Source organism: Varanus komodoensis, unplaced genomic scaffold, assembly GCF_004798865.1.
Source record: "Varanus komodoensis strain SLA01 unplaced genomic scaffold, ASM479886v1 scaffold27, whole genome shotgun sequence".
Taxonomy (NCBI): Eukaryota; Metazoa; Chordata; class Lepidosauria; order Squamata; family Varanidae; genus Varanus; species Varanus komodoensis.
This window is the reverse complement of record NW_025335701.1, coordinates 9,646,794-9,657,049: the sequence shown is the minus strand read 5'-3', so window position 1 is coordinate 9,657,049 and position 10,256 is coordinate 9,646,794. Positions and strand designations below refer to the sequence as shown.

Sequence of the window (10,256 nt, the reverse complement as noted above, 5' to 3'; positions counted from 1 at the left end):
GCCCTGCAGAAGGATCCTAAGAAGACTCTTCCCATTGCTCCAGCGGGACTGTGGCATCTCTTCCGTGATAAAGGAGAAATTCCAGGAGGAGAAAAACCCAACCCAAGCTAAAACCAACCAACAAATGCACATGTGCCCCCATCCACAAAGCCGGTGTCCTGGATTTGGGGTATTTTCTTCTTCTTTCCACACGGATCAGCAGCCTGGAGCGTTGATCCCACATCCAAGTCACCGGCTGGGACACAGCTCTGCCAGAGTTGCCTTGCAGCGCTGCATCTCTCAGCATTAGAAAGTAGTTGTTCTTTTACAAGGGAATCTTGGAGCCCAGCAGAGAAGGGGTCTATGCGTGAGTGCAGCCTGGTGGGCACTTGTCAAAGTACAGGTAACCCCCCTGGGGAACAAGCTCTTGCCGTGCTCGACAAAACCGCTCCTCCCGCACTGGGAGGCTGGTCCACCGCGGTATCGACAGTTTCCCCACTCCGTGCCTGCAGCCGCCTGCAGGGGGAGCAGGACAGCAGCGGGAGGAAGCGCGAAGGCAGGAAGCCTTCCCACCTCCCCTGGCCACGCTGCCACCCGGTCCGGCCCCGTGTGCACTTCGCCGCGGTTGGCTGGGGCAAGGTTGCCCCCTTGGATCAGCCCCTGGCGTCGCCCCGGCTGGCCTTCCTTGCCCACTTGGGCTTCCCCGCTAGCCATGCCTGGCCCTCCTGCCGGAAAAGGGACCCGTCCGGGACTTGCCACGGCTCTCCTTCCCCCGCCAGTCCTCTTAGCCCCAGCTGCACCTGCAGAGATGAGGAGGGGTCCGCTTTCAAGCTCTCGCCTTCCCATTGGATCAGAGGGGTCCCCTGCCCTTGCCTGCTCCCCAGCTCCGCAGGGCTGGGCGCGAGGGCCACTGAGGATGCCCACCTCGTTGCGGCCTGCCCTGCCCTGCCCTGCCCTCCCGGCTCCGTAGGGCAAATTAGGCAGAAGCTGCCATTCAGGGGAAGGCATGCTTAAAAGGTCCGTCTTAATTGCATTCATACAATGGTCACAAGTCATCTTGTCCTGAGATTCCAGTGAAACTACAATTCTGCACTGTCCATCTGTCCACCCCCCATCCACCCCCCCCTTGCTAATCTGCTATCCAGGATGCAGTGGCCTAATGAAGCAGTGGACAATAAAATAAAGTATACACACATGCACAATGAACGCAAACCCAAAATACAAATCGAATTTTGAACCATTAAACCAGAAACAGGTAAGCTTTTCTCCAAAGCACAGCTTCAAAAACCACAGCCTGGAATGAAAAAAAAAAAGCTTCTGAGCTTTCTTAAACATTAGCAGTGGCCCCTTTCCTGAGAAGTGATTTCTGAAGGTGTGGGGACTGTTGCAAAATCTCTCCTCACCAGTCAAACGGTTTTACTAGTTGTAGTGAACACAGTTTTGCAAACACAGAGTTTTCATTTCTGTACTGCCCCACAGCTGGTGGTATAGAACAATGCATAACATGGGAGAACTAGTAAAGCAGCATATGCAACAAACAACGGTTGGAAATAGAATTGTACACATTTGGCAAAGGTGAAAGGGAAGCACAGAATAGGATCCACGGAATCCAGCTCCCTGAGCATCTCTGCTTCCATTTAAAACAAATGACACTGCAAGTTTCTAGTCCTTACGATAGTGAAGATGGGTTCCAAAATGTGTTGGTCCATCCTGAAGAAAACTTAAAAGCAAACGGATTGTTTAAATATTTAAATATGTTCACTTGTCATGAGGCTCCAGGGCAGGCCCACACAGCTATTTCTGTCTCCCCACAACCAACCAAAGCAGCACATACCATAAATAAAATAAATACATTCAAGCATCTTGCACAAAACAGTGTTCCCCCTCCAGACTGAGCCTTTTGGGGTATGCTTTTTTAAAACTTACTGCCACAAAGGACGGGGCATTTTCAGTGCAGAGTAGACATGACCAGGTTTTTTTGTGGTCATGGGTGTTAGGAAAATGGGTGTGAGGTTCAAGTTTTCTTAACAAGCGATGCCACAGTTCTGTTGCCTCCTATCACGTGACTCTTTGATGTTTCCCAAGCAGCGTCTGCTTTCCATCTGGGCTAGGAGAGCACAAGAACAAACTTCATCTTCCTTTCTAAAAGACACCATTACTGTGCCTTTAGCCAGAAATGGCAAGTTTTCTGTTTCGTGGCCGCTTTGCAGTGCATCCGTGGCCAGTGGCCCTCCTGTCGCTCCTCTTCATCTTTTGTTTATGAGAAATGCAACCGTGGTTCCTGCCCACCCAGTCGCTGCTCAACATCTTTAGGGATTCGGTTGCACCATAACCTGGAAAGACAGAGAGTGTCATGCAGATCCTCCTCTGAGCTTGGAAAGCTGCAAACTTGGCAGTTTTGCAAAAGGGAAGCATCATGTCATCCTCGAAGTCACCCTCATCCATACTTACATATTGCTTCTCATTGAACCAACCCCAAAGCAGTGAACAACTAATGCAGACCCTCCATATATTAAACTATTATATATATTAACCCTTCCCTTAATATATATCACTCAAAGCCGATGACTGAACAAAGACCATCGTACTGTGGCCATGTCAGGAGAGCTGGCTGGCTGGAAAGGTCAGCCGTGCTGGGAGTGACCCATGGAAAAAGGAGAAGGGTCCGCCCCAGCACCCGTTGGCTGGACACCGCGAAGAAAGGCACTGGGGTGGACATGGCGGTCTTGAAGGACGCAGGGCGAGACAGAGGGGCTTGGAGAGCGATGATCCAAGGGGCGGCCAAGGGTTGGACGCGACTGAATGGCCGACGAGAACAGTGATTATATTAAGAACTGAAGAAAAGCCTGGCAGAATCAGCCCGAGCGCAGCATTCAGTTTACACAGCAGCTGAGCATCTGCCCACAGAATGCCAAAACAAGATGTGAGCACAGGAGCGCGCAGCCACCCATGTTCCCCAGCCACTGGTGCGCTCTGAGGCTTTGCCTTAGTCCTGTCGTAGACAGCCATCGAGCGTGTGGCCATTCACAGCTGGCTCTTACATGATGGTCAACTGCTTCTGAAAGCCACCCACACTGATGCCGGATTCCACCCTTTAACTTGGTCTCCCCTCCGTTTCTCCATTCCAGGGACGTTTTCTACCCTGTGATCAAAACTCGCCTTTCCCCGCTAAACTACACAGCTTCAGGCCTTGTGGTCTTTTGCTCCCGCCCTTTGCTCCCACCGCTCTCTGCTTGTTTTGCAACACTACAATATCTTTTCTTTTTTCAGTTAAAAAGGGTTGTTTCCAAGATAGCTCATGGCTATGGAAAAGCCAAGTGAAAAGGATGCACTTTCAGCCAGTCCTAATACTTGCCCATGTTGAGGTCCTCCAACATGCCTTGGGCGGGAGGTCTCTCCATGTTTTCCGCCTCTACCGTCATCAGCGTTCTCCAAGAACACCTGTGGTTGAGTCAGCACCTTGTCGCCTGGGCAGCATGCGATCCAGAGAACGTTCCTTTGGAAAGCTCTCCTGCCAGTGCCGACTTTGGGACAGCAGAGTTTAACCCTTCACATGATGAAGGCAGGCTGACCTTTTAGCAAGCCAGACCACTGGCTCACCTGGCTCAGAGGTTACGGGGGGGGGGGTGCCCAAATCAGGGTGCATATGGCCCAAAGTCCAATTATTTTGGCACAAGTGGCTCCCGATCCCATAAGCTGAGGTGGGGCATGAGTGGCCCTCCAGAGGCCGTTGGACTACAACTCCCATCAGGTTTAGCCAGCATAGCCAGTGATAGGCCTGATGGTAAGCCGAGAGCACTGGGGGAATCACACAGTCCCCAGGAGCTCATCTTTTTTCTGGGCAGCACAAATACAATAATTGCGTTAGAAAACCAGCGCTTGGCTTTTGTTGCATGACACCAAAGGTCAGGCTGCCAAATGCCTAACACTCTGCCTAACATTTTTAAACATGTCCCCGTTTTTAAAGCAAATCACAAATTTGAATAAGAACTGCTTTCTGCCTGAGTGGAGCTGTCTCCGTCTTTTGAGACACCACGATGCAGGGCGGAACCCATCTCCCAATTTCCTTCCCTGCGAAGTTAAAAAGCAGTTTTCCCTCTGATCATTTTCATTAACACCTGGACCCTCATTAGTCATTCTCACTAAAGCAACTTCAAACTGTGGGTACAGCTTTGCCACCGATTAAAAAACCAGGTGGAAACAATGCAAGCAACCCAGTCACAGAAAATGACAGATAATACAGAATAGGGGTAGTCTTATTACAGAGTCGGAAGGAGCCTGTTAGACCAGTAAGACCAACCCCTGCTTGGTCCAGGAACCCAGTTCAGCACATCCGGGACAGATGGCTGCCCAGTCTCTACCTGAACCCTTCCAGTATCATGGGCCCAGTTCTTCCTCATCCTGGCTCCTTTTTCTGACAACTCTGACCATTCAAGTTTTCCTGATTTTCCACCAAATCTGCCTTCCTGTAACTTGACTCTCTTATTTTGCATCCTGCAGGTCTGGATGGCAGGGAGAGTTAGCCCGCCTCTTCTATCTGATACCCTTTAGGTACTACTCAGTCTTCTCCAGACTAAATATACCCCGTTCCTTCAATCATTCCTTGTTTCTGGTTCCCTCCTCGTCTTGGCTATCCTTCTTTGAACTTGTTTGGATTTATCTCAGCCCTTCCTAAAGCGTGGGGTCCAGAAGAAAGCGGAACTTCCCTTTCCCGTGATTTTGAAATGGTGCTCCCGTCGATGCCACCCAACGGCGTGCCTGCCTCTCTGGAGCCACATCACAGGCTGAGAGTTCCATCAGCCGCATCACCAAGGTCCTCTTCCCACATCCTATCGCCAAGCCAGGCTGACCCATTTCCTAACTGTGCATTTTGTTTATTTTTCCTCAGTGAAGAACTCGGCATATGTCCCTGCTACGAATGTTGGGCAGTACTGCCTCAAACTACTCTCATCTGCACCTTATGGAAGAAGAAAACAAAGGCTTTTGCACTGGTTTTCCAAAATATTTACAACTCATTCAATTATTTGTTTGTAAAAATAAAAAGGATAGGAGGGCAAAAGAAGTTAAAGGGGAAGGATAGTGCCGCCAACTAAGGGCCCAGAAGCCCGACCTAAGGTGCAAGGAAGCCGCACCTCACAAATATACAGTAAAAAAAAGAAAAAGGGAGACATGCCCCCACAATGCATATTTGCACCAAATTTGTGAAGGTCCCTGGAGGCAGGTCATGAATGCAGCCGATTCGTGGAACAGCAGCTTTCCTCTCAACAAAGAGCATCCAGCCCCTGGTGGGAAGCTGAGCTCTTTTACAAAGGACTCACCGTATAAACTGGATTCCTCGGCAGCTAGCAAGCTCCTTCGCTAGGCCTCCGGCCCCATGAGCTGTGATGCAGTTCCTGTCCAGACTTGGTTTTGTAAAAAAGCAAAATAATAGGAGGGCTATAATTGACAGGGGCCAAGTAACATGACAAGCTGACCATTGGCTCTCCTCTTCCTAACAAATCAAAAACCAGTTGCAAACCGGAGAGCTACGAACACTGCAGAATGCAGGGCAAGAAGCGGGTGTTCAGCCTCGCCTGTGCCAAGGAGAACCTTCCCATAAGGTGCTCCATTCTGAAGTCTCCCCCCTCCAAGCCGTCACCACTTGCAGCCTGCAACCATCTCAGATTTTGCAGAGTTGTTCTTGTTATTAATATCATGATGATTGCTCTGAACGGCACTTGCTGTGCTACAGGAGGCCGGCTTAGCGGCCGCTTATACTCACTCCAGGATTCTCAGCTTTGGCAACCGCGGCAGAAGCCTGGCCAACTCCAAAGCACTGTCATCACTGAGCTGGTTCCAGGACAGGCTAAAAATAAGAAGAGCGATCAACCCCTGGACACCCCCAAAACAGCAGCATGCAGGCCACAGGGCTGTCCAGCCTGACCCAGATGTTCCCCAGCGGCATGGGAAGCAGCACGCCAAAGCAGTGCCCACATTACTCGATTCGATTTATATCCTGCTCTTTTTCTTATGGACTCAATGGACTTACACCATTCTCCTCCCGCTGCTCTCCATCTTATCCTCACAACAACAACCCTGTGGGGCAGGCTGGGTTGAGTCTGTGACTGGCCCAAAATCACCCCAGGGGATCCACTACCGAGTGGGGACTAGAACCCAGATTGCCTGAGTCCCAGTCCCGTGCTCTTAACCACGCCGCCGCAATGGCTCTGAGGGCCTTATGTGGAGCAAAGCAAAAAAGCCAGGGGGCAGAGACGCAGGTAACCCACACCTGCCCACTGTACTCACATGACCTCTTCAAGGAGGGGGCAGTGGCTGAGCCAGGTGGCGAGAGTCTTGGAAGCCCGGTCAGTGATCCCACAGACCTTGAGCCTAAGAGGGACACATTGGAAAAGCTCAGCTGACTTCACAGATGGGGCTTTGCTCCAGTCACCCCAAGAAAGCCAGCTTAGGAAAGGGGAGGGGTTTCGGTGCAGCTCCTCCTCCACAAGAGGTAAGCACACAGTCATCATCCTGCCGACAAAAGCTCACGTAGTCAAGGCTGTGGTTTTCCCAGTTGCAATGTATGGCTGTGAAAGCTGGACCATAAGGAAGGCTGAGCGCCAAAGGATCGAGGCCTTTGAGTTGTGGTGCTGGAGGAGACTCTGTGAGTCCCTTGGACTGCAAGGCGATCAAACCAGTCAGTCCTAGAGGAGATCAACCCTGACTGTTCTTTAGAAGGCAGATCCTGAAGATGAAACTCAAATACTTTGGCCACCTAGTGAGAAGGAAGGACTCCCTGGAGAAGAGCCTAAGGCTGGGAACAATAGATGGCAAAAGAAGGAGGGGATGGCAGAGGATGAGGTGGCTGGATGGAGTCCCTGGGGCAGTGGGTGTGAGCGTAAGTGGACTCCGGGGAAGGTGGAGGACAGGAAGGCCTGGAGGAATGTTGTCCATGGGGTCATGATGGGTCAGGCATGACTATGCGACTAAACAACAACAAAGCACAAATAACATTGCTCGCAGTCCTAAACAGGGCAGTGTGAAAAGGTACAATCAATGACCGGATGTGCTTTGCCATCACCGACTCCTCCGGGTCTTAGGTGATGGTGCCAGTCCAAGTAAACCACACTGGTCCAAAGGGGCAAATATCTGGTCATCAAAGCAGATTCCTAGAAAGCAATGTATTTAGCTGGTGCTTGCTTTTTGTAGGAAGGCCCTCAAAAGAGAACGTGTAAAAATGCCTCACAGAAACAACAACAATACAAAAACAAGCAAGTCGTCCATATGAAACGTTTGAGTGGGTCGAAGTGGCAGGTTGATCAAAAATTTAGTGAGGGAATCTGTGTGATATTTTACTGTCCATGCTCTGGAGATCATAATCACATCCATGCATTCGACATTGCACTCCAGGTAACGCAGCCTCCTCGGAGGAGTTTTGCTGTTTCAGCCTGGCTGAGGACTTACTCAATTCTCCTGAGCTGCAAGAACTGCGGCAGCTGCTCTACAAACACAGTCACGCCTTTGTCCCCGACAGAATTTTCTGACAAACTGCAAAAGAAAAGATCGGGCTGAAGAGGTCAATTTAAAAAATGATTTGCCTAAAAAATATCGTATTTGGGAAAGAGTAGGCTCAATTGTTTGCACTGGATGAACGAGAGGCATGAGATACTACCAGAGAAGGCTTTTATTAAGTGATTTTCCCTTCCCAATTCACAAGATTTGCCAGGTTCGTGATGGCCGTCTGGATGACTTTGGCTTTATTTTTAACTTCCCGAGGCCTTCGCACTGCTGCGTCTGTCTTTTTTCATACCACAAGAAACATCCATCATGGAGGGAAGGGCGGAAAGGTAGCACAATGCCCTTGGACCAGGCCCTCCTTCTAGAAGTGTCCTTGCTTCACACAGGTCCTTTCCTGCCCTCACCTTCCTTCACGGCCTCCTGGCTTCACTTACCTGAGTTCCTCTATTTGCTGACACTGGAAAACAGCCCTGGCCAAATGAGCTGCCCCTTCGGCATCAATCTCACAGGAAGACAGTCTGGGAAGAGGACAGAGAAAAGAGCATCCCAGTGGAAGTTCAGGGAGAAGATGATGAAGGGATGGGTCTTAAGGGAGGTGCATGTCTTTTGACTTTCTGTCTTTCACCCCGCTGAATCAAGCACACCAGTAAGTTCCTTTCCATTGTGAAGAATGAGTTTAGGGTCGAAGAAACAGTGAGATGGTGGGAATCCACTGAATGCCACTTCAGTGGAAATTAATGCAAGGTCGGGTATATGCCAGGTGGTCCTGTATGTTTGTGTTCAAACTGGAGGTGCGCATAGGGAAATTCATGGTTTTTAAAAAAGAAAATTCAAGTAAAACATGAAATTAAAATGAAAGGCTCACACATTCCTGCAAGGAATGATTGGCCTAATCTTTTCGTGCTGAAGCTCCACCTGTATCCACCTGAGAAGGTATTGAAGTTCAGCAGCATACATCAGGCAGGCAGGCAGTCCAAGGGACCAACAGAGCGCAAGCACAATATCTGTTGCCCAGGCGTGGCCCCCCCGTCTCAGCAGCTTGTTCCCCTGAGTTGTCTTGGCTCACTGGGAACCTGAGGACCCTCTCAGCTGCCTTCAGAAGCTCTACAGCCCACCTTCGGCCACTTCTTCTCCTTCCGGCCCGTTGGGCTTTGGGCTGCCCACACAGAGTCCAACTGCATGCTGACCCACAGCTTGGACAAGTCACAACAGCGCACTCAGCCTGGCACACAGCTTTCGAATCCCCACCGAAACGTGTTGCACTGGAGAGAACCACTGTCTGCTTCTGAAAGGCCTGTTAGTCTCTCTCCGATCCGTGATGAACAATTCGCGTGTGGAAAAGGGCAGTCGGCAACTGATGATCACACCTGGCCTTCCACGACCAAGGATGCTCTGGATGGGTTCAACTACAGCTCGCACCATCCCTCAACCAACGTGACCAACGAGGGGGTGATGGGAATTGTAGTTCATCCCTCTGCCAGCATGGCCAGTGACTGAGGAATGATGGAGGCTGTAGAAACTTGGAGGCAGCAAGCTGGGCAAAACTGCAGGGAACCAAAAACGGTTTCCAGATGCCTCACGATGGAGACGATAGGGAGGAACTGGCAAAATTTGGTATGGCATGTCTCAACTCTGATACACTCTGATTTCATCAAAGCAGTGTCTGGATTAGAACTTAATTATCAACTGCTCTTCCTGAAAGTTCCAGCATCATTCTCAGTTCACAAAGGAAAGGAGCAAATGCTTTCAGAAATCTGCATTTTGAGTGAAGAAACCTTTAGAAATGGCCATTGAAATGCAAATTTTCATATGGATTTTTAAAAGAAATATCTTAAGGCAGAATGAACTCACAGGAGGACGTGCGTGGAGGTAACACGGGAAGAAATTGTGCCTGGATACTTACCGAAGGACTTTCAAGCGTTGCAAAGAAGGCAGAATTGTAGCCAGTTTTCCCAGGGTCTCATCTCCAAGATTGTTCCCAGATAAACTGAAAGGGAAGAAGAAGTCAAATGCCACGGAGAGAGCATCTAACATTTTGCTAGTCGCATCTCCCTGTAATTCTCGCAAGGGCTGCGCTCAACAGAACCATTTTGAGCATAAGCCTTTGCTCACTCTTGGGTCAAATTAGAAAGTGCGGCCCTGGGCTGGTTTTTGCCCTTCTTGGCAGCATCTACCTTTCGGGGCCACTTTCCTGCTCTTCTGGCACCATTGTGCAGATCACTCGGACAAAACTTTGGCTCGTCAAGAAGCAATTTATCAGCAACTCTGCTTGTGCCAAGCATGAAAGATGCAACAAGGCAGCTTTTGGGACCTTGGCTGGCCAGGACCTGCTTCGGTGTGGCCCCCCCAGAACGGTCACGGCCATCAGGCAGGCAAAGTGCTCATCAAGCGCCAACGGAAAACTCTTTCCAGCTGCCTGCAGACAAGCAGCACCTCGGCAGCAGAAGTAGCAACACCCAGGACTGCAGAGGGCGAACGTTTCCCAGCGAGCCAAATCCCTCTGATGGTCTAACGGTTACCCAGACCGCGATTTCTGCCGTTATTTGAAAACTTTCTTTCAAGGGCAAATAAATGAGACACATGGCTAAAGTACAGGAATTGGACTGGGACAACTCAGGCTCCCGTCTGTGCTCTGGCAGGAGACAACAGGATGGCGTTCAGTGTGGATAAGCGCAAGGTCTTGCACTTGGGGCATAGGAATGGGTGTCATAAGTACAGGTCAGGGGACAAGTGGCTGGAGAGCAGCACTTGTGAAAGGGACCTCGGGGTGCTGGTAGACT

The 10,256-nt window shown here is 50.2% G+C and overlaps 1 protein-coding gene across 4 annotated transcripts in view; it reads right to left on the bottom strand.

Moving 5' to 3' along the window:
* Positions 1-1,181: 1,181 nt before the first annotated feature.
* The window catches only part of NLRC5 (NLR family CARD domain containing 5), a 77,172-nt gene continuing 68,097 nt past the window's right edge, over positions 1,182-10,256 (bottom strand). For all 4 annotated transcript variants that reach the window (XM_044433992.1, XM_044433994.1, XM_044433995.1 and 1 more), the window contains exons 42-48: positions 9,380-9,463; positions 7,911-7,994; positions 7,423-7,506; positions 6,265-6,348; positions 5,741-5,824; positions 5,298-5,381; positions 1,182-2,312 (exon numbers count right to left, since the gene is read on the bottom strand). In XM_044433992.1, coding sequence (XP_044289927.1) covers positions 2,237-2,312; positions 5,298-5,381; positions 5,741-5,824; positions 6,265-6,348; positions 7,423-7,506; positions 7,911-7,994; positions 9,380-9,463 — 580 coding nt within the window. In that variant the 3' untranslated portion in view covers positions 1,182-2,236. The remainder of the gene's footprint in view (positions 2,313-5,297; positions 5,382-5,740; positions 5,825-6,264; positions 6,349-7,422; positions 7,507-7,910; positions 7,995-9,379; positions 9,464-10,256) is intronic.